The sequence below is a fragment of the Lissotriton helveticus genome, chromosome 10 (assembly GCF_964261635.1).
Source record: "Lissotriton helveticus chromosome 10, aLisHel1.1, whole genome shotgun sequence".
NCBI classification, from domain to species: Eukaryota; Metazoa; Chordata; class Amphibia; order Caudata; family Salamandridae; genus Lissotriton; species Lissotriton helveticus.
In genome coordinates, this window is record NC_136071.1 from 276,311,846 (window position 1) to 276,336,280 (window position 24,435).

General features: G+C 44.9%; 1 protein-coding gene across 1 annotated transcript in view; it reads right to left on the reverse strand.

The window, feature by feature from the left end:
- The window catches only part of OBSCN (obscurin, cytoskeletal calmodulin and titin-interacting RhoGEF), a 2,124,484-nt gene that overhangs the window by 2,077,976 nt on the left and 22,073 nt on the right, over positions 1–24,435 (reverse strand). The window contains exon 2 of the mRNA XM_078665296.1: positions 4,337–5,483. Coding sequence (XP_078521422.1) covers positions 4,337–5,474 — 1,138 coding nt within the window. The 5' untranslated portion in view covers positions 5,475–5,483. The remainder of the gene's footprint in view (positions 1–4,336; positions 5,484–24,435) is intronic.

Genomic DNA, 24,435 nt, shown 5'->3' on the forward strand with positions numbered 1-24,435 from the left:
TGTGCCCCACTCAGTTTTTTAAATATGTGTAATTGAGCCATGCATGGGGGGCTGAGGGCGCGCTCGGCTCTCCCTTGCCAGAATATGCCCCGCTGGAGGGTCGTCTACTGCAAGAACAGATATCCAATAAGATAAAATCTCTTACGTATAAGACCCTGAATAATAACATTCCAGATTGACTGGGGAAACTGAGAGAAACTTGGGAACAGAACCTGGGCGAGATGGACACAATAGATTGGTAAGCTGCCCTGATGCATCATAGAGAAATCGCAATTAAATCCCGCCTCCGACTCATCCAATACAAGATACTACACAGGGTATACTATGTTAGGGTTAGGCTACACCGTATCGGCCGAGCCAGTGACTCTAGATTTCTCCGCCGCGGACACCCGCAGAGGGACTTCTATCATATTATCTGGGACTGCCCCATCATCCACACTTACTGGACACAAATACTGGGAGAGATGAGTAAGGTGTTAGAGGCAACACTTCCCATGGAACCAACATTTTTATTTTTGGGGATAACAATGATTTAGACCTAAGTCGCCCACACCTGATCTTCGCAATGTTAGCTCTGGTGGTGGCAAAAAGGGACGAGGCACGGGCGTGGGGAGCGTCATCACCCCCCCCCCCAATTAGGAGAATGGAGGAGGGGAATGGATATGTATATGGCGGCCGAAAGGGTCACCTACAAAGCGAGAGGCTGTCCCCGGAAATTTCGCAGAGTATGTGGAAAATGTAGAAGGTATCATGGTCTCGATCAGGGTCTGGGATCAGATTGACATAATGAGAGCCCTGTTGGGTAAGGCTCTACCACGTGACGATGGGTGGCAGGCCAGGGGCCCTAGACCCAAGGGGAGTCTGTGGGAGGATAAGAGAGGACTGCTAAATAATATCATTTATGATGAAGCCGGATCTTGATGGACTTATTGTCACGCTGATGTCATCGTGGGTGGTCGGGGCTCCTGAGTGCGTGGATGATTACTTGTGACATGCCAGTTGTGTTTGTATTGGTTAAAAATGCAAAAATATATTTTTTTTTAAAGAAAACTAAATAGATTGCCCTGATCAAATCTTAAGGTTTTTTTCCTGTATGAGTCATCTCAGGGCATTTACTTTTAGAGACTGTATCCGACCTTCACACACAGATATTTTGTTTTGCAGTAATACCAATGAAACCCATGGGGATCACTAATGAAGGGAGAGTTCTAACGCTGGATTTAATCCTACCCAAAATTCTGTGTTAAGACTAAGAGTGACAACTATTCATGATTAATCCCTGGAATAGGTTTAAAACTAGCCAGGGGTCTTGAAGTTATTGCCCAATATAAGCTTTACCTCTAACACTGAAGGTGCTACCATCTCTTGGTTTGTTTTGTGTTATTTAACTGTGTCTTATTCTATCTAATTTCCAAAGTCCTCTACTACCCCCAACTGTAAGCCTTGACTGCACTCCTTCATAAATATGAAAAGCGTCACAGCCCAATAGAAACACTTAGTTCTTATTATATAGTGCATTCCTAATCAAACCCAGAGACACAAAAGGCAAGCCACTTAGATTCATTGGAGTGTTTTTCAGTAAGCTATTACTGTCTCAAGAACAGGGCAAGCCTAATCGGGCATTGTTCGTTTTAATATGGCCGCAAATAAAAACCAGGTAAAATGCAAAAAATCCCTATTGCTTAAATGACTACCTACCTTGTCCATAAACAAGCTATGTTTGGTTGATTAATCACCAATATCCTGTAAATATAGATTTTGCAATAGTGTGTGGTGGAAGGTTTGTGGGTGAGGTTGGAGGAGACTGCACCTGAGGCACAGTCCTGGAGTAATATTGGTACATGTGTGTAGAAAGATGGATGTACAAAGCACGGGGATCCGCCAATAAATTTGAAGAGGTCTAGGCAACTGACAAATTAGGTGGTTCAAGAAAGTATAATGGAAGATATTATATGTTTACTTATTAAATAATAAAATGTTAAAAATATATATATATATATATATATCCAGTAGACTCTTGGGGCTCATAGACAGGAAAATAAGGACACAGTTCAATTTGTAAAAGCAAAACCCTGTGCTAACAGCATAATTAGCCAGGTAGCTGCTGCACTTTCTCAGAATGAGTAAATGACTACAAAGAAAAGGTAATTTCAGTATCTGAAGGTGCATCTGAGGCTCCAAAGGTAGCTTCTTGTAGTTCATTAATGAACATTCTGTAGAGGTTTTTTTGCCTGCTGTGGAGACTCATTCAGGTATTGAAACTCCAAGGCTCCAGCCCTCCTTTCTCAGATCAATCTCAGACACATAAAAGATGATGATAGACTTCACCTTTCACTAATGAGTACAAACGTTTTTCCCTGCAGGTTGAACCACCATTTCATAAAGTTAACCCATTTCATAAGGGGTGGTGAATTTTAGATGTAAGCTACACATACACATTTCTGGCTACATTTGAGTTAGAGTAGCTTACATTTTAATGTATGATTAGTCAACAATAGTGCTCTTACATTATACAGGATGATGTTTTTCAAATATTGACTCCTTAATATACTCCACAATCTCTTAATAACTCTTGGACCTTATGAACTAAAACAGTTCAAAATTATATCACAGACAGAACTATTTTTGAGTCCCCAATCATCACCAAAGATTCACTAACGCACTCACATTGAGAAACCAAACATTCAATATTGGTGCCAGTTTACGTTAAATGTTTAACCGGTACTGTGCAGTTATGCAAGTACAAGCAAGTGGGAAAACAACATTTGCACTGGTCATCTGTCACAAAAACGGCATATGCCCTTAAAGACAAGCATAAAAATAAAAAAATTCCCCGTCAGATCAGTGTAATGATTGTTTTTCCATTATTTAGTCAATGCAAATGTTGTTGGTAAACTGCACTATATCAGTGTAATGTCATATAATTGGCTCTAGAACTAATCAGCTAAACCATATTTGCCAATGGTAAATGCCCATTACATATAGAACACACCCCCACCAATTAAAAACAAAGCAAAAAAAAATAGTAAAACCTCACCTTTTTCAACAACATTTCAGCCCCATATCTCGAAGGACAATTCATGCGACTCCACGTAAGATTATAATAGCTGAGCTTAATGATGTATGTTGGACTCTATCCGAGATTTCAGCGCCCATCCTCATGATGTAACTGAGCCTCCTGTCCAGCTAACAACACCCATCTTCACCATACATCAGAGAAGCCATCCCTCATGATATGAAGAGGACTACAACCACTCTCATGATATACCCAAGACACCCTTTGACACATCAAAAGCCCACCATCATGATGTACTCAAGACTTCATCTTAGGCTACAACTCCCCATCCACATGATGTACTCCCCTCAAGCCAACAACACCCATCCTCACCCATCCTTACCATGCACCTGAGAAGCAATTCCTCATGTTAAGCATAAGACCACACTAAAAACTACATCACACTTTCATGATAAACCTAGGACTCCACCTGAGTCTACAACTCCACATCCAAATGAGGCATCTGAGATTCCATGAGAAACTAATAGGTCCCCATGATATACTTAGAACTCCATTAAAATCTGGAAATCCCTAACCCATGTTGTTCAGAAAACTCAATCTTTGGTTACAATTCCTTACCCTGAATACTAAATCTAAACCTGAAACCCCCAAACATGAGTTACACAAGAATATTTATAAGACTGAACTGCCTCACCCTCAAGGTGTGCATGCCATTGGCATGCTGTATACAAGACTCAAATAGAATTCACAACATAAGGGAATGAATGAAAGTTAGACCACTTGAGTAAACAACACTCCACACTGTTTACGTAGACAAGACTCCTTCTGAGGCTCAAATAAGCCTCCTTTATGTGGTGCCCAATTGGAAAGCCACAACTCCTAACCATCCCAATGTGTATGAGATTCCATCTTGGACTATAATGCCTAAATCTCAATGAACAACGTGTCCTACCTCTCTTACTAGCCAAAATCAAGACCCAGAACATTGAAAATTCTCTCTGTTGCTGGTTCTATGTGTACTGCTCCATAAACGTATAAAGACATAAATACAGCATTACTTCTGCTCTTCCTTCTAATGCCCCATTCCCTAATAACAATAGGGTGGGATAACCAGAGCTAGGCCTCACCTGACTTCAGTCTCTGAAGATTGTTTCTGTAAAGTGACATTTGTGTGTTTATCTGCGAAAAAATATGTTTAAAGACTAATGTCTGAAATTCACTTTTCTTTCATGAGGTTTCATACAACTCCTGTAAAAAACCTTTCTAACCTACAGCAGTTTGTGGCTGTGGATTTGTGCAGTGTTAGTATGAATCACTTACCTTTGACTATGACCAGAACAGAGCTGTATGTCTGTCCAGCAAGGTTCGATGCCGTGCAAGTGTACAGTCCATTGTCGATTTGCTTGCAGAAGAGTATCTTTAGCACAAAGTTCTCCTGTTCATCTTCATATACAATGTGTCGCCTCCCCTCCAACACCACCTCCCCATCTTTTTTCCAGACGATCTCTGGCTTGGGCTCACCAGTAACATAACAACTCATCTTGGCATGCTTCCCTTCGGTCACCATGCAGGTACGTGTGAAGACCCCGCTACTTTCACGGGTGGCTTTAGGAGCCAAACTGGCTGCTCTCTCATAGTCACGTGAAAGACTTAGACCAATACTAGATAATGACTCTGTGGTTGAATAGGCCGATATATCGTTTGATTCAGAGGCTCCTAGAATGGACAGTTCTGACTTTCTCATCTCTTCGCGCCTCCTCTGCAAATGGGAGAGCAGGGAGGTTGTTTTGCCATAACTGGAATCCATTGAGCTTGGGCAGTTCTGACCATAGCCACCAAATGTACCAACAGTCAGAGAAGCAGCAGCACTGGCTGCGCCTACTGGATTCTCAGCTCGGCACGTGTATGTCCCACTATCTCCATATCGCACACTGCGAATCTTGAGGGAATTTCCCTCTCCTCTGGATTCAATCTGGACGCGGTTTGAGTCAAAAGCACGGCCCAGTGATCTTCCATCTTTCTCCCAGTTGATTGAGGGTGAGGGATGGCCCTGAACAATGCAGCTGAAAGTGGCATCTTCTCCGGTGACAACTTTAATGGAGGATGGTTTCAGGATGAAAAATGGGGCAGACTCTGTTGTGGTTCCATCTTTCTCATTACCGACTTTGACAGTGACTGCAGCAAAGGCTTCCCCAATTAAATTGATGGCCCGGCAGATGTACTGTCCACTGTCCTCATAAGTTAAGTCATAGATGGTTAGTCGGTACAGGTTCCCATCTTCCACCATTTTAAACCGTCCCCCTGATTCAATTGGAAGTTTGTCCTTCTCCCAGGTGACCACTGGAATTGGATTTCCAATAATTTGACAACTAAGGGAAGCATCTTTGCCAACAGATAACATAAAAGCCTTTGGTCTGGTCAGGAACCTAGGGGCTCCACCAAATGAACTGTAATCCATCTTGATAGCCTAGAAAAAACAAAGAAAAGTTTATTTTAGCAACAGATATTAGATTGCCATGAGGGTTAACCATACAGTGAGCATTGTTGGCATCACACAGGCATTGCAATGTGTAATAATGCAGGACTTTTAATATAAGATCTACAGTTTCCAAATGGATATTGACGTGGTGAGACTTGTTCATTTCTACCTGCCCGCATAGATGTGCTGTACAGGTCATATAAATCAAACATACCTATTGATCCAGTCAAACAAGGGGTGTATTCTCCATTAATTAATAGAGGTTAATGCATGATTGCTGCAGTATATATCAGCAATACTTCTTCCACTTTACCAGTTCACTGGTGCATACGACTGACTACTAAAAGCAATCAGGCAGTGACATCATAATTTTTAAGTGTTCACCGTTCCCTTTAAAACATGCAGATTCCATGGATCAAAGCAGCAAGGTAGTCTATTACAGATTTGCACATGTGCAGTACACATGTTCCCACAACACAATTGCTCTAAAGCCTTTATCAGAGGCCTCTGATGAATGATGCACCCATGGTGTATCCCATTGTGCCGGATGCACCATAGGTGCAACATATAATGCTCATGTGTCATGCAGATCTGTGGGATAAATTAACATTACACATGTGTGGTGCATTTAGCTTATTCCCTAGCCAGTGTGGATTATAGGACTCTCTCAAATAAGGCAATTAGACTGTGTATGCTATTGGAGGAATGGTAGAATGATCTCCAAATTACAAGCCTGCAAGCTTGAAGGCTCTTCCTTTCTGGTCAAGTTAAATATATGTTTTAACTTTTTCTTTGTACTCCAAATAAAGAAAGAATAGACACAAGAGGAAAGACGAATAGAAAATAAAGAAAGTGGAAATGTGGAGAGGGTGGAGATGAAAAAATAGAGGGGAGAAACGGACAGGGAAGTGGAATGGACTATGACGGAGGAGGAAAGGTCCATATCGACAGAAGGGATGGGGAATGAAAAGCTTGAAGAAACAAAGTTAGATAAAAAGCGTAAATGATGAAGGGCAGTGAGACTGAGTGGGAAAGAAATAGGAGATAGAAATGTTACAAAAATAGAAGTAGATGGGAATAGGAAATGGAAAGAATGAATAAAATGAGAAGGGATCGGTTTAAGAAGCACATATTTGGCACACTGATGACCAATCATCCAAATGTATATAAGCGAATGAGCCCCAACCAACATTATCAACTTTCTCCAACCTGTGATAGGCTCCCAAAGCTCTTCAAGTTAGGACCTACTCCACCAACCGGATGCTGTAAGGGAGGGTCGTAGTTGTACACGGGACTCTGAAGCTCACGCCTGCTAGAGAGAATGTCTGCCCTTAATTTCGAGAATTTAAAGAACTTGTGCAAAGAATGGTTGTGGACAAGGGTGGAAAGGCGGCATTGATTCTACTACATCTATCTGCCACGTTTGATATGGTCCACCACTCACTCCTTCTTTATAGGCTTCAGTTGCTTGGCTTTGACAAGTCAGCACTGGCCATGCTGGGATCCTTCTTAAGTGACAGCAACAGACCTTGGAGCTGGGAGACTTCATCTCAGACCCCTTCTCTCTCCCTTGTGGGGTGCCTCAGGGGTCGTCCCTCAGTCCCACGCTTTTCAATGTCTATGTCACTCCCTTGATAAAGCTCATTCGCAGCTGCGGCTTTGCTGTCTTTTCCTACGCTGAAGACACACAAATTGTAATGTCTACATCATCCAATGTGGAAAAGAAAGCTATAAATTTCTGTGGCTGCATGTCTCACACAGCCAAGAGGAGGCAGGAAAACTGCTTGAAGCTGAACTCAGATACATCTGAGGTTTTGCTCTTTGGGAATCACATCTCCTTCCGGAACTCATCATGGTTGCCATCTGATCTGGGCACCCTTCTTGTTCAAAAAGCGAGAAACTTGGGCGTCATTTTTTACACCAAACTGTGCTTCTCTGAACAAATCAACCAAATAACTTTGTCATACTTTTTCCTGCTTAGGACTCTAAAGAAGATTTTCCCATTCATTCAAGCAGAGCTACAAAAAGCAGTGACATTGGCACTTGTCAACTCAAGGATAGACTACTGCAATGCCCTGTACCTTGGCACTCAAAAGCAACTGCTGAATAAACTTCAATCCCTGGAAAATGGAGCTGCTAGACTAATTCTGAAAGTCCCAAAATGTGCCACTATCGCTCAGGCGATGCAGGGGCTACACTGGCTCCCAGTGAGGAACTGGATCAAGTTTAAGGCACTGTGTCTGGTGCACAAGGCCCTACACTGGACCGGGAAAGAATATTTTCAAAAAATCTTCATATGGCACTCTCCTAATTGGACCCTTAGATCCAGTTCATCTAGATTGACAATGGTTCCCAGAGTAAATACAGCTAGATGGGGTGTGAGAACCTTCGTCTTCGGCGCAGGTAAACTCGAACTCCTTGGCCTTAATTCTGAGATCCCAGTCCAATCTGCTACAGTTTAGGAAACAGTTGAAAACATGGCTTTTCACCGAATCAATAAGGTAAGCGCAATCGATTTCACTCTTCTCCACTGATCGCTGTCATTTAACAGCTAGCGCTAAGACACCTACAGGTAATTGTGCACTTTATAAAAACAAACTAACTTGGTCCTAATAGTCTTTTTTCAATCCGGCCCATTGTCTCCATGTACTTGTGGCAGGCTATATTTACTCAGGACTTGTGCACAACATGTGGCTTCCCCTTGTGCATAAGTAACATTTTACTTCAAATTCAATGCATCTCTGCTGGAACTGGGGGCTACTTTGTGTCTCAAAAATTAACCTTAATTGTAAAACAGCTGTTAAATGGTTGGCTTGTACAACATGATTGGTTCGCAGAAACACATGTGGGCGTCAAAATTGAACAGTAGGGTAAGAATAAACAAAGCTAATATCAAACAACAGCAAGGTTATGCTGAGTAGAAAACAAAAGAGAAAATAAGTCAGTTATGTCCTGCAATAGGCAACCTTTGACACTCACAAACACAGCTGTGGGACTCTTTATCCGTTCATTCGTGCCTTTAAGGCCCACAAGTAAGAAGCCAGCATTAGCTGTTTGTTTGCAAATTTCTGTTCTAAACACCCATTCCGGTGATATTCACTGAACATTTACTCACTCCTACTGTAGGCGTGAGGAGCTTGCCAATGCCTCTTAAGTGTCTATCCATTAACAAGAAGCAGGATTGCCCTTCATCACCAAAAATGAATCCTTTTCAGAAATGATGCCAGCATCCAGGATCAAACCTGCTGAAAGACTGGCAAAATATTCCTATTCTTTATGAGGCACTTGTAGTTAAGGCCTAAACTGCATTATGAGAGCATGATGAAACTGCTGGAAGCTCAAACACTAGTTATGTTCCCATGATAGACTCAAGCAGGGATGCAACTAGATCCGAACTAGCAACATGAAGAGGGCAATGGGGGGAGCCATCCACATAACCAATAGAAGAAGAAGCTCTGGCAATTATTATTGTCCAGTAATAAAAACACTAACAATATAGGTGCCTGCACAATCCGTCTGATACATATTGCATAATATTCTGCATGTCACACAAGTCTGTTTTTTAATAGTAGGCAGCAGTCAGTTTGGAAATGCTAATTAGCAACAAGCATTGGCAAAGTCAAAAGTTCTTGGCAATCCGAGATGTATTTCCGTTGTCAATGTTATTGTTTACAACCATGTGTAATAGAGTGGCCATTCAGCTGTAGAAACTGGAAGGCTTTGCCCTGCCCTCCAAGAGGCGTTTAGTGATAATACCAGCCACACTAAATCTCAAGTTGTTTGGAGTAAGGACGACGTGGTGTGGAGCCTGAAGCCAATCCACATCTTCAGGTTAGTCATTCACCGCATTCGTAGCACCAGGTGGCAGCAGTGTAGCAGGATTGGAGGTTAGAAGAGTGGAGACCAGATTGACCAGATGTCAGCTCAGGAAGTTGAGCCCTGCGCGCACAAGATGCACTCAGTAAAGGCAGCAAGTAACAACTGCTGGCTCAGCCAGTATGAATAACTGAGGTCCTTGGACACAGGGACGGGAAGGGAAGCAGAGGGACTGTAGGAAGTGACATGCCGTACAAGGATGTACTACCCGGGTAACTGGTGGTGGAAAACTGCACTACAGAACCTGCGGCAGGAAGGAGTCTGGTCAGATTAAGCGCCCCATGAAAATTCAGCGTGCCACCTGAGACCAAATTCACTAACCCCCAGATTCATCATTGTCCCGTTTTGCGAGTCCTTAATAGCGATTATTAAGGAATCGCTATTAAAGACTCGCAAAACGGGATTCATGTAGAAATCGCAATTTTATTTTCGATTTCTACAGCTTCCTTATTTGCGATTAGCAAATTGCTAATCGCAAATAAGGATGCGATTTCAAGGGTGCCAGGGGTGTCCAAAGGACACCCTGTAGCACCCCTGAAATGTAAATGTAGACTGATGTTGCGCACACACATGTCCAAAGGACATGTGTGTGTGTAACATACAACTTAGAAAAGTTTTCGCTATTTACCAGGACGTCAGACTTCGCGGTAAATAGCGGCCAAAAATAGCGATTTCGCCATTTTTAAAAGGTTCATGAATAGCATTTAAGGAATCTCAAATTGAGATTCCTTAAATGCGATCGCAATTTGATAAATCGCAATGAGTTCATGAACTATTGATGAATCTCAAATGCCATTTTTGCGGGCGCAAACAGCCGAATTTTGCGATGCGCACCGTTTGCGCTCGCAAAAATGCTTGATGAATCTACCTATAAGTTCACAGTGGTTAAGTTGGTAAGGAGTTGTGACCTAATGCCAGAACAGCGGACTTTGGAACTACAGAACAAGATGATTTTAGCCCTGGCAATAACTCAACATCCTCTGATTACTGGCAAATCAGTTAATCGCCCTGTACTGAAAAAAAAGAATCTTACTAGTGTAATGTAATCAGGTGCTCATGTAAAGAGCTGTAATGTCCTGCCCAAAGAAAAAAAAGATTGAACTGAGTATTTGCAACAGGGCATGAGGACTGCGAACAGTCCAACTCTACAGCTGACATCACCTCTGCTGAATACAGCAGCACTGCACGTGCTGGGCCACCACAATGATGGACAGAGAGGGCAAGGAGTGATAAAGGAGGGAGTGCAGGGACAGGTCAAGAAGCAATGAGGGAGAAGAGTGGGACACGGAACAGGCACTCTGCGAAAACAGCGTCTGACATTTGATTTCGGTCTTTGAATGAATGCCCAGCAAATGTGATGAGATAAGAACATGATTTACAGCCCTGTTTACGACGACGCTCGGAGCAAGTGAAAACACGAGTGCTCATGACGAGGACTTTTAAACAAAGAAAAAAAAAGTTCTAAAATGGCCATTAAATGAGAACAGTGGATGGACAGTAGTAATTAGTCCCTGCTCTCAGGGAAGGCCAAACTCATTAAGAGGCATAACGCATGCATGCCATGGACAAATGGGGAGAAAGAATAGGAGAGTGACGATGGAGCCAGCAAATGGGAAGCCTATGGGCAGGCTGAACCCCATGAGGTATATACAACATGTTTCTTTCGAGACAGTGCATGTGCTTTCTAGAGCTAAAACATACAATCAACAACAGAGCGGTGAGCTATATGGAATGCATCAAGTGACAGTGGTGATAAATAAGTCAGTAGCCGTGAGATGCCAGAGCACAGGACATCCTAACAGGATGCATGGAACTTCCATACCTCTAGCAGTGTACAGGGAAATCCACTAATATGTTATACAGTGTCTCGAAAGTCCCTGCATACAGTCACTTTGAACTTCATTTATTTATTTATTAATTTGCTCAATCTTTCGTTCTGTCATACTAAATCGTCCAATTTTTTAAAAAGCTGTTTCCATTAGAAAAACAATTCCAATAGAAAGGAAAGTGCTTTTGTGCAACAAAACACAAACACTCTTCTTCCGGCATTCACACGTTGGCAATCTTCCAAACTAAACTGTTATTCCTGTATGGCTACCCCTCCTTTCTTCTAGATGCAACGAAAAGCAAAACCTAATTCAGACAACACTAACAAACGTGGATAGTTCCTAAAATCCACCCTTTACCCATGGCTAATAAGCCATATGTGGTAGACTTTCTCTTTCTAAGCCCTGCTGGCATAACTTAAAACAACTAAACTCTATGGGGAAATAACTCAGTGGGTTGGGCCCTTGCTGTTTAAACCTGGGTAGTGTTTGCTGTGAAATACCAAGGCCTCTGCACAGGAGCAACCAGGAAAATTGAGAGATTGCGGCATTGGCCAGAGGAAGAGCGCGCTCACTGCGCGGACTTTTTACTGCTGAAATGGAGCACCCACATTGAGAAAAAACTGTTTCCTTTAGGTAGTGCTGCATCTCTAGCTCTCACCAACAACAGGCGATGTGGAAGGTAGATGTGCTTGATGAATGTGGACGGTTTTCAGATATTTTTAACTGCACGCAAATCAGCTCAGAATTTCATGCACAGGAAGAGGAGAAAATGTATCCGATCATATTAAATACCTGTGCCCATTCATTAAAACGTCACTTGTAAAGAGACATGTCCATTTGTGGGATGGGATGGGATGGGATGTATGTCGGCATGGTGTCTCGGTTACTTCAACACTCGCTGCTGCCACGTGCAGTGTTCTGCAAGTAACACCTGTTAGTGACAGAGGTTCAAACCAGGAGGTCTGTGGGCAGTGAGCGCTGTAGGTTTCGCTCTGTTGTTGTTACAGGCTGCTCAAACAAAAACGGCTGAGTGGAACAAAAGCACAGTGCTGGGCTTAGCACAACCCAGAAAGGAAACATTAGCTAAGCATTGTCACACAAATAGACCTTTTAATCCGCCAACCTTTGAGCCAGTCGGTCTCCAGCCCTTCACTAAGCACATTCCCCCAGCGTCTTTGGAAGCAACAAGTCGAGATTTTGGGCGTAGTGACGCCTCCAAGAAGCTATGTGTCCAGCGCGTCGTAAAAGGCCCTTTTGTGGGGGACGATGGTCCAAACCTTTGAAGAATTAAGCTCCTCTCACGGCCTTTCACTATGAGGCCTGGTCCACGCACACAGCTGAGCCTCCGGTGTCAGCAGGCACAGCTGCGGGAGAGCAGCAGGCCCACATGGTACATTCTCCAGGGCGGAGACCTGGGAACTGACACATGGTGGAGTCAGCGCTATGCGGTTCTAATCCTGGCGCTGCCTCTGACGCGGCGTGACCTTGGGGAAGTCACCATCCCTTGCTGTCAGTCTCCGGAAGGGTAAGGGGGAGATGCCATGCGTGGCTGCCCTTTCTAGTCTCAGTGTGTTGACCGAGCTGCAGGCCTGCTAACCTTGGAAGCGGCTTCCCAGTGTGATCCACTCAGAGGTCCGGAGATGAGGCGAGCAGGGGGACCCAAAACTGTAACCACGGCTTCGGTGTTGGGTAATTTGCAGGAGTGAGTGCTGGTGCCCAAAGGTTTCCTTGTGAGGCCATGGCCTGCTCATGGGTGTCAATTCACCAAAATGCCAGTGGTAGTGGAAGTGAAATCACACGCCATTTGACCTTTACTCACACACACTCTCAAATAAACCCACTCTCACCCGCAAGCATGCACATAATATATATTTTAAAGTATTTTTTACTTACCTCAGCTGCCACATAGTATCATATACCAGTTAATTGTACTCCATTTTTATTATACTAATAGTGAAAAATATTACAGACTATTTGTGTAATAAAAAAATTGACAGAAAACCAGGAACGTGGAGCAACGACCTATGTCCTAAGCTGCCCCTGTGTTGCTGGCACTGATTTAGCCAATTCTAAGGCCAGGGGTCGTAAAGGCAGCGCCAAGGGTCGCAATGGGTGAGCCAGGCTCCGGTCACCCCATAACAATGGCGTAACTAAACTTAGGGCCCCTCTATAAAGTACACGGAGGGCTCTCCCCTCCATGGTCCACCACCTACCACTTTTGTTGAGGGATGCCCTGGAACTCGGGGCACCCCGCATAGCAGGAGCTGCAGGGGCTTATATTACTTCACTGCCCCTAGATGACATCCATGACTCTGCTTCCCTCTCTGAAACCCTCGCCTTGGGTGCTTCCCTTCCATGGTCTAAAAAGACACTACCCTAAGCCTGTGGTGCTCTCACCAACCCTCAGGCAAGTTGTTTGGTTGGGGAGATCGCAAATCGGTGCTTTAATTTTTAGTTTAGACTTGAATGTTATGCTACTAGTTAACATAACAGATTAAACTTGTATATATCTGGCTAAAATGTGCCATAATGGTGCAAACTCACTCAAGTCAACTTAACTGCACAATTTGGTGGCCGGTGATCAGGGTCGAACTGGAACAGAAAATAGGCCTGGGCACCAAGTGGCCCCCATTCGCGAATCTGGTCAGTTTTAAACTTGTAAAGACAGACCAGCCACATATGTTACAAGGTATGGGAGACTGCATGCACTGGTGCTTGCCGCAGGAAATGTTTGTGCTAATATCAGTGAAATCAACAGTAAAAACCGACCCGACAATCACCATATAATTGGCCCACAAGCAGCCAAAAAGACTACTTATGCAGTGATCTGTCAGACCAGCCCTTCGGGTGCCGTCTGATTGCTCTTTAGGCCAGTCCTGCCCTGCTGGTGATCTTTGTGGTGTTTTGTTAGAGCAAAAAAATTATTTTACAAAGAAAAATGATTTGTCACTTATTATTTTCTGTTACAAGTATCCTCTTGTGCGCTCCTGGAAAACAGCGAGGGGCATATTTACAAGCCCTTACCGACACTGGAACATTACTTTTTTTTTTCTGACACTCCGTTGGCGCAGCGCCATTTTCCATAGGTTACATGGTGGAGCTAAGCCATTTTGCATGGCTTGACACCACCTTGTAAAAATGCCCCTTTTGCTGCACTGCTCTGTGGCAAAGGGGCAAGAAATGGGTGTTGCTGTGGGCGTTCCACCACAACACCCATTGCTATTTGATGCTGCCTCAGATTTACAAGGCGGAGGCAGCGCCAGAAACTAATGCTATGGAATACCAGGCATTAGAATGGCGACACTAGGAGAAATTAATAATTGCTCCTTATTTTTTGCTCTTTCCATGTGGTTTAAATCGCCATTATTGATTATGTGCAGGAATGTTTCTCTTCCTGCACATCAACAATCATCCCTTAAGTGAATGCACTCTTGCAACATGGCGGCCGGGTGCCTGCGCTTCGCAAGGCAGATTTTTTTTGTGCCAGCATTAGGGGAACACACAAGTGTGCCGTATTCTTGTGAATACGGCGCATCCCTGTGTTTTGTAAATGTTTGAGCGCGGCGCTGCCAAGTTTGGTGCAGCTCGGCTCTCTGACATTGAATGGTAAATATGCCCCAGCAAGTGTATTGCATGCATGATACAGCTGGATGAGACACATGTGTCTTCATGCCCCAATAGTGCCCATCAATTTACCTTACTAGGGTTTTTACATCCTGAAGAAAGCCAGGGAACCACTCAGCACTTGTGATTTGGCTGAAACATACAAACAAACTTGAGATGTCAGGGTAATAGTGGCCCAGAACATTGACTCCATTGTTTACTCTTATCTGTGGTTTTGAGAATAAAACTTTCTCAGGATTAATCCCTGAGATTATTTTAACTACAAAATTTCCCTGCAACGCTAAAAAAAAAAACCCATATAATGTGCTCCCAGTTCACTGGTCGATCCCACACAGCCCATACACCATCAGTGTGTGGACTGATGATTAGGCATGCCACAATAATGGGTGAGGATAGTTAAATCGAAAGAGAGGATTTTCCTTACCCTCTTTATGTTCTTCGTAACAATACCATGACACACAATGGTTCAACAAGATGGACTAGATTCTCCAATGTGGTACATATTTCTTTGGGTGGCTATCTGTGCCTGCCCGAGGCCACCCTGTGGCCATCAGGAGGGCGGGCCCTTAGTCACGGAGGGCTGCCCCCGTCCCGTAACGTGGTCAGCCACTCCCCCCAGGGCAGGCGTTGCCCGGTGGGATGTGGGCGGGTAAGGTGACGCGCGTCCGGGGCGGCAGGCAGGGAGAGGGGGTATATCTCTCCCCCTCGCCATTGCTCAGGCCTCTTTGCCGCTCCGGACGTCGCGCGCTCTACGTCATTGACACTCTTTGGGGGGGCTCCGGACGGCGGTGGTGGCCGCCGGCCGGGCTGTGGCAGAGTTACAGGGCGATCCGGAAGCAGAGAGGTGCAACAATGTACTTCAGCGGGCACATAGGGGTGCCAGAGCCTAACCTGGAACCTCATGGGAGGTCCAGGAACTCGTGTCGGCGCCCCAGTAGTCCTTCGGGCGGTTGTGGGCCTGTGCAACCGGGGGTTTGCCTAGATACGCCCCGCAAGGGGCGTGTGTAATTTTATTACCATAATGGTGCAGCAGTTGGGTGGTTCGCCACTGTGCTGATTGGCTCAACAGGCGGGCAGGTGGCGAGAATGCGGCCTGCCCTTGGATCGTCCGTAAGATAACCCACCGTGATTACATAATGTTGTATGTAATAATAAACCTGCAGCACATTTTCCCAATCTTAACACTTGTGTCTGTGTGTTATTTGCGGGATATTGTATATGTTGGGGCGGGGGGTCCTGTGGCCCTGAAGTGACTATGCGCGGTTTGGAAAACAGTCCTACCTCTCTTTCCCCTTTTCTTGTGTGTATAACTTCTGAATAACACTACACCGAAAGGTTTTGTGGTGGGTGGGATCAGAATGTACACAGGAATCAGAACGAACCTGAAGAAAGGCAGAAGGGGCTCACTCCGTCGAACACTTGAAGCTGCGAAGCCAGGATCAGTTTCACAAGACACTCTTTGTAAGACTACGTAAAGGGGCAGCCTTCCGTAGTCCGTCATCTGATGCACAAGGCATGATGTCACAATGTTTCTGTAAACACACGCAGTATGTAGAAGATTCTGTTCGCACGCGCCAAGCAATCTGTATTCTGTCCTGCATAGGAGCAGGGTGACTGGACGGATCTCGGAAGCATGCAGCAAGCGTCACTTTGCACCCTTCATTTTAGGGGCCCCCCTGTGCATCTCAGCTGATGCCTGAGTGAAGTGCCTCGTGATAAAATGAAAGCAATGGACAGTGGAGAGTTCACAACAGTAAGTTCTCTGTATGACTTATTTTTACTAATAGTGATCCAGGGGCTAACTCATTTAGATCGGATGGTTGCAAAGTAGTAAGACAGGGTGGTAACCAATATGGGGGTAAGAAAAATGGATTGCTGGGGTTGATTTGAAATACAAATTCTGTCCTCAAACCAATAAAGTGCTGGAATATTTTATGAGATGAGTGCCTTTCCAGAGTCAATGGCTTTTTAGCACTTCTAAGTGAAAATTAAGCAGTGAATCATTATTTGACCACATTCTTTTTTGAGTAGAAACCTCAGCCAAAGTCCTCCTTTAAGAAGTTAGGCTCACTGGTTTCCCTTCAGGTCATAGCTTTCAGTAATACTAATTTGGCAACGGAGTCTCTCTCTCTGAATTGATATGTGAAATCTACAGTCAGGGAACCAGGCGGGTCCCTTGTCGGAACTAGGAAACCTCACACAACTACTAAGCTGGATGACTTGTTTCATTCAGCCCTATGGTTGTCTTGTCTCATCATCGGCTTCCTGCTCCAACGTCAAGCTGGCGCTGCAATGCCTGACGGGTAACACAGAGTGTTACACTTTTGTGGAGATCTTTTGTTCCTTGCCGTAGTTGATAGCGTGTGAGGGACCTAGAAAAGTGAAGTAGTGAGCAAGGTGTATTAAAAAAGGTTGGTTAATCCACTAAGTATCCTTTATTCGCGTGGTTAACCGCCTTATTAAAAAGTGAAGTGAGGGGTACCGAGAACCAAAGTTAAATTAATATGGCCTCATTCAACCCTCATGTGTGGTCAACATGTTTCATGCCCTATAGGCAATTCTTCAGGACCGGATTGTGCTCATAAACTAGTCAGGGGCCCAGGGTGGGCTAAAGTGTATATAGTATACAACCTGGTGGGTCAATAACCAGAGCAGGCTGGTGATCCTGCGTCGAAGTCAGACCTAGGGGTAATAAAGAAGGTATTATATACAACATAGTACATGCTCATTTCTTGCATGTCATAGCCTTCCAAAATATAGACACATCACCCGGGCAGCAGTGCTCATCCAAGTGCTAGAAGGTCTAGAAGTGCAACCGTGAGAAGGAGAGCGAGGGAGACTCAATTTGCTTATTAAGTATATGTCAACCAAGTGTTTGGTTACTAACTCTGACTAGAGGTCTGTTTCCTTTTGATACAACGGACTTCGTAGGTTACAAATACCTGGCAGTGTCACTGGTTCAGTGTGAAACAAGCAGGAACGTGAGGCCACAGGCAAGTGGCAATCAATGTGTACGGGTGCCTAAATATATAAATATGTAAGAAAAAAACAAGGCAAGCAGCATTACCCCGAGCAACATTTAAAAAGACAGTAAGGCGTCGATTCCGATCCGGTAAATTCACCGTCCGTACGATTCGTATCTGGAGCCGTTTCCGTACGACTCGTACACACCGTACGACTCGGCGAGTACGATCCGGACCGGGTGATCAGGACGCGATTCGTACGGCCACGTCAGGTAAGGGTGAGTCGTACGGAAAAGCACACAAACACATACACACCGTACGGTCCGTACACTCCATGATCGCAGGAGTATGGTGCGTACCACTGCGATCATGGGGTGTACGAGCCGTACCCCCATTGTACGATCGGTGTACCCCATGAACGATCGGTGTACGAGCCGTACCCCCATTGTACGATCAGTGTACGAGCCGTACCCCCATTGTACGATTGGTGTACGAGCCGTACCCCATGTACGAACGGTGTACGAGCCGTACACCCATCATACAATGGGGGTACGGCTCGTACACCGATCGTACAATGGGGGTACGGCTCGTACACCGATCGTACATGAGGTACGGCTCGTACAACCAATCGTACATGGGGTACGGCTCGTACACCAATCGTACAATGGGGGTACGGCTCGTACACTGATCGTACAATGGGGGTACGGCTCGTACACCGATCGTTCATGGGGTACACCGATCGTACAATGGGGGTACGGCTCGTACACCGATCGTACAATGGGGGTACGGCTCGTACACCGATCGTACATGGGGTACACCGATCGTACAATGGGGGTACGGCTCGTACACCCCATGATCGCAGGGGTACGGTGCGTACCCCTGCGATCATGGGGGGTACGCACTGTATCGGGGGGGGGCCGTTCCGTACCTGTTTCAGCGCGAACTCTGCTTTTACGGCTGTTTTCAGCTCCCGTAGAAAAAGGGTCGTACGGTGCGTACCCGACACGTATCGTACTTGCTGGGTCGTAAAAACCAGCCGCGAACCGTACAGATGTCGCGTACAGCGGGTTCCGAGGGAGAATCGTACGGAGATTAGAGTTGTACGGTGTCTTGTACGACTCGTACGGAGTACGGCTCCTGGTACGAATCGTACTTCGTCGTACGTACGGGACGTTTACAGGTACGATTCGTACGGGGAAAAAACACTCCGTACGACGATTCGGAGCGCTTTTTCCCGGATCGGAATCGACCCCTTATCTCCTAAGTCATTCAGTTTGCTAAAATGTTGTTCACCCTCCCCTACTATCACCCCCTCAATAGCACCCCCCGTAATACTGATTGTGATATATTATGTTTGGTCTCGGAATCAATGAGTTCTTTTGTTAGCTTAACCAAGAAGACTTACCTCATAGACCTTAGGGAAGCCATCTCCAATATAAACATGTTCCAAACTACTGCCTTTAAAGGTCCCAAACCATGCCCCTTCTCGCTCTACCTACGTCATTATGAAGAAGCAATTCCTTAATCTGCTGTCTTACAGTGTTCAATGTATCATATTGATGTTATACGCACTAGGACCAAAGTGGTTCTGGGGCGGATCCATAACAGGAACTAAGTCATTTGCAGGGAGGTGTTAGGGTGTAGGTATGGGAAGTATGAAGTAATGCGCAGTGTGCAAGTTAATGCTGGAGAATAAAATAATGGCTAACCACAACTCTAGTGTGGCACAATCTATTTGCACGCTTCAGAGCTGGAAAATACGCCACATTCACTTCAACCACATCTCTCAGGAGTTATTCAGCCTCTACCCACTCTTATGCTCCATCTGAAGCCACCATGATGTCGCAGTAGGCGGGACATGATCTGAAAGGGTCCACTTCTTCCAGTGCCACCACTAACCGCCTGGCAACAAGTAAGTAGGCAATCATAGCATATATTCGGTGCCCTGCAGAGAAACGCGACTTATCTTTGCTGAGCTGATGTTGGTTGTGACGCTTCAATTACACTAATGTGCTCTAGCTGTTGCTTACTTGCTGCTGTGTCCCCTCTAACCTCTGTTGTGATTTGTCATTAACAGGTTGAGATCTTACCCTTAATTAGCAGTTAATTAGCAAACTCAACTATACAGTCCAAGCCGAAGAAAGGCTGAGTTCTTGCATAGGTCATTACAGAGTAAATAGACCCCACCGAGAGGGCTATACATCATAGAGTGCCACTTATCACTATCAACCTGCCTCCTCTATCTTTGTTACTCCCTCCTTTAATAAACTGGAATCAAGATTTCTCACCCCAGCAGTGTTTTTCAGAGTAAACGGTAGTAACTATGGAACAATCTAGAACTAAGGCGACTGTAGTCTAACGCTTAGCAAATGCAACCACTGAAGAAAACTAAGTCCATCGTTTATTGTCAACAGCTCACTTAGGACACTTAGGAGCTTCACAGGCTATTAGGTCATCTAACATTATAATGGGTAGGTGAGAACATATGCAATGTCTGCGTCAAAAACATTTCACTTTGGGTACCCTCTTAACCAATCGCTTCCTACTCTTGGCCCCCAATTTTGTTCACTTCACCATTCGGGGTTCTTAAAGATATTTCAGTGACCACAGCGCATTGTTCACCCAGGCTGCCAAAACCCAGTGCACCCCCTTTGGGTTGAGGGGTGTTGGGGGATTGGCGGGGGGGCTTTTTGCTTTGCCAAGGCTGAGCCCTGGCTCCAGTGCACATTACTGATGCCCACCAAATGATGCTGGCCTGCCAGAACCAGCACAAACCCTCCGTACAGACCACGAACCAGATACCAAGGGTATAAAGGACCATTGGTCTGATCCAGGGTTAGTGATATCTCCAAGGTTCCCTATGGGTTTCATTGATACAGGATGTTCACATCCCCCCAGTAGTGCCTCAGAACGCAGCTGCAAACCATTTCGTGGTCCCCGTAAAGCTGCAGTTGCGGTGGGATATTATGAACATGGTGTGTATCAAGCTGTCCTGATGATCACAACTTGTCTTTCATGAAACTGTCATATCTCTCAGATTTGTTGGCGCCCGCAAGTAACTGTGTTAAAAGGGTATGCAACATCTGCTGGTATGCAGTTACGCTCTATGTTTCTGCATAATGCACGTTTTGGTAGTATTCTGATGGTGTATGTCTGTAGCGTTCAGGTGCAAGCTGTGGCTATGTACCAGTGGTGGCTTCTCCGCTATGGCGGAGGAGTGTCACCCCACTGCTAATGAGCAGTGCAAAGTAATGGAAACATAAAATGATAATAACTTTGAGTTATTATCATTTTATGTTTCCTTTGTGGGCGGGCAGGTGGGCGGGGCTGCTCTGCTCTCGGAGCAGGGCAGGGGAGGAGTGGTTTGCCCATTCCTAAGTGCACATGACTCTTTGCCCGGCCCTCTTGGGCCACCCAAAACAGTTATGCGCACTTTCCCTTTTCTCCATACAGGCTGCCTTACAGCCTGTGTGGAGAACATTCCCAGGCCCCCAGCCCCTGGCTGAGCATCAAACTAAGATGCTCAAAACCAATCACAACGCTGCATTGCAGAATTGTGATTGGTCAGGGGAGCCTGGGCACTTACCAATCACAACGCTTCATTGCAGTATTGCAATTGGTCAGGGGAGCCTGGAGTCTCACGAGGAGAGCAGGAGCAGAGACAAGCGACCCGGCGGCAAGGTAAGTGTATATTTTATTTTTCTGCAATGCGCAACCCCCGCACCCCACCCTCGCACCACTACTCACAAGTCATGCCGGCCGCTACTGCTATTTACACACCTCTCTTTGGGAACTTATGGGCAAACTTGGGGGTAGATTGATGAACTTGTCACGCAGCGCAGCAGGTCACCTTGCTGCGCTGCACGACAGGGAAATGGCAGGAATGCGCCATATTTAAGGAAATACTGCGTATTCCTGCATTTTCCCTTGCACTGGCACCCTTTTGGCAGCCTAGCATCAACACAGGCACACTTGCACTATGGTACAAAAGTGCCTGCATTGCATGCAAGATTGTGTTTCTGCAGAACGGGCACCTTCCTGCACAAAAAGAATCATCAGAGGCATATTCTTCTTTCTATGTATGCTGCAGCACACATAGAAAAAGGAAGAAACAAGGAGAAATAAAGATATTTCTCCTTGTTACTCCTCTCCAGTGAAATCTGGGGATGCATAAAAAACCATGGGATTTTCATGGGCACACCCACGCTACGCCCATGGAATGCCATTCCGTGTGACAAAACAAGGCAACGCGGCGAGTTATGAAGCCACTCAGGGCCACGCAAGGTGGCCTTCCATGGTTTCATAAATCTCACTTAAGGTTTGTATCAGGCATGTACCACGGGTGGTGCAAACGCAATGCAAACTAGCTTGCAAATAGGCCCCCAATTTCATAAACAATTAGATGAAAAATGTATATTGAGGAGATATTCTAACTTTGACACGTTTTATTATTTAACCCCTTCCATGCTCCCAGCGGCCGACGGGAGCACTCCCTCCCTGTTGCTGACAACGACCACTGGCCGTCACAACCCTGCCCACCCTTTAGAATGCCCACACCGCGGTGGAATTGCCGCCCCGGTTAAGGCGTTAACATCGCCAGCCGTTACCTATTCAAATATTTTCTTTGCAATAATAACTACCTTCCTACTCTTAGTAGAAGAAAAATACAGTATATTTAAGACATTTAAAATGTGTTTTAATCCTAATCATGTTCACAGCGCGTGCACTATTTCTAACAGATTACACCCCATTCATAAACCATGCTTGGTCCCAGAACTCTTCGTGATATCCAACTCCTTTCAGGTTTAGAGAATTAATTGCCTTGTTGAGAAATGATGTCCCATTATTTGCAGGTATATTTCACCAACTCAGTTCCACCCCATTTCCTTCAGATAACGCATTCTTTCCTCATGATAGTAGCCAAGCTTTCAGCGAACGTTTATGGATATCCGTCTATCATATAGAAACCAACCTTCTTCAACCATTACCAAGCATTGCCAAAGACAATAGGTCTGGCTCTATAGGCTAAGAGAGTGAGATTCAATATCCTTCTATCATAGGTTGAGGCGTGATAGCAGTGCAATAGAAAAGGCGCCCTGACTGCGTAAACTACCAGAGGCTAGGAGTTTGAATTCTGGCAAGATAGACTTGGCGTTACACGTAATCTGGTAAATTACATACCATAAACTGGGTGAACATTATCCTGGTTTTGTCAGCACTGCAGAAGTACGGGAGTGGACATACGTTTTCGTATGTAAACTTCCCCGAAAGGCTCAGAAACGTGGGAGGATGAGATGAAAAACAGGAAGACAGAAACCGGCATAGGGATGATTGAAAAGGACAAATAGTAAGAGGTGACTGAAGGAAGGACACAGAGAAATGGTGCTGGGACAGTCTAAATTTATAATAGCCAACCTAACAAAACAACTTTGAAAATTAAGGTACTGATTAGTGTACAGCATGCAAGAAGAATTTAATGTGAGATGACTGAAACATCTCTGGTTTCCTGCCAAAACTGTCTTCAAAAGAAGTAGCTGAGTAAGAGTACTTCATTTCCCATTACCCATCTGTACAGGAAGTGACATAACTAGATTTCCCATCATCTATCTGAACAGGAAGTGACATTACTAGTTTTGTATCCACAGCACACTATGCTCCTCCCCTCTCCCGTGACCTACTTATTGACGGCTACAGCGCAACAGTTCACACTTATGGGCCACACTTTCAACTCACACTTTACAAACCAAGTGTAATGAACATGGCACTTACTCAACCACCGGAAGCACTTTGGATTCTCGTCAGGGGCTTGGGGCCCAAATACAAAATTATCATCTTAACAGATACTGTGCAGTTATTTTCATACTAATACATTTAAATGGTACAAAATATATAGGGAATAGCAAACAGATTAGGTCAGGGGGTTCCAACCTTTTTGATAGTGAGGATTAATTCTAATCACTGAAAACCACACTCAGCTACTGTCTAATATAGAGATTTAATAATGGTACACAAAAGCCAGGTAACTTCAACACTGCCTCAGGATTACCCTGGCCATGCTCGGGTGAGCACACACCACTAGAAGCACAAGAGCTGAATCACAAAAGGTTTATCTGTAGTGTTCCCAGAGGTCTATTGTGTCCCTGCCCTTGTCTATGGATCTCATCTAAGAGGTGAGTGTCTTGTTGGGAGTTATAGCCTCATTGACGTGCAATATATAGAATGACACTACTCTCCTTTTGTGACCTAGAGCCCAAAAGTCTTCCAGTATTTGGCTAATTGCCCTGAAGTCCATTGGTTGAAGATCACAAACAAGCAAATCAGAAAGTTATTTTACCATAAACATTGCATCCTTAACCAGGACTATTAGCAAAGATCTAGGTAAATATATATGTCTGCAGTCTACTGGCCCCCACCACCGCACACACTGTATATTTGTCAGGTAAAAAGAGAAGGATACAGAAAACAAGAGGAAGACAAGAGAAAAAGGGTTGAAAAGCTGAAAGTGAATGAGAGAAATGGTAGGAAATTAAGAAAAAAAGACAACAAAGTAAGAAACCAAGAAAGAAAGAATAGAATAAAGGAGAAACAATCACAAAGAAAGGGGAGCATGACAGAAAAGACAGGAGAGAACAAAAGGAGAACAAGAGA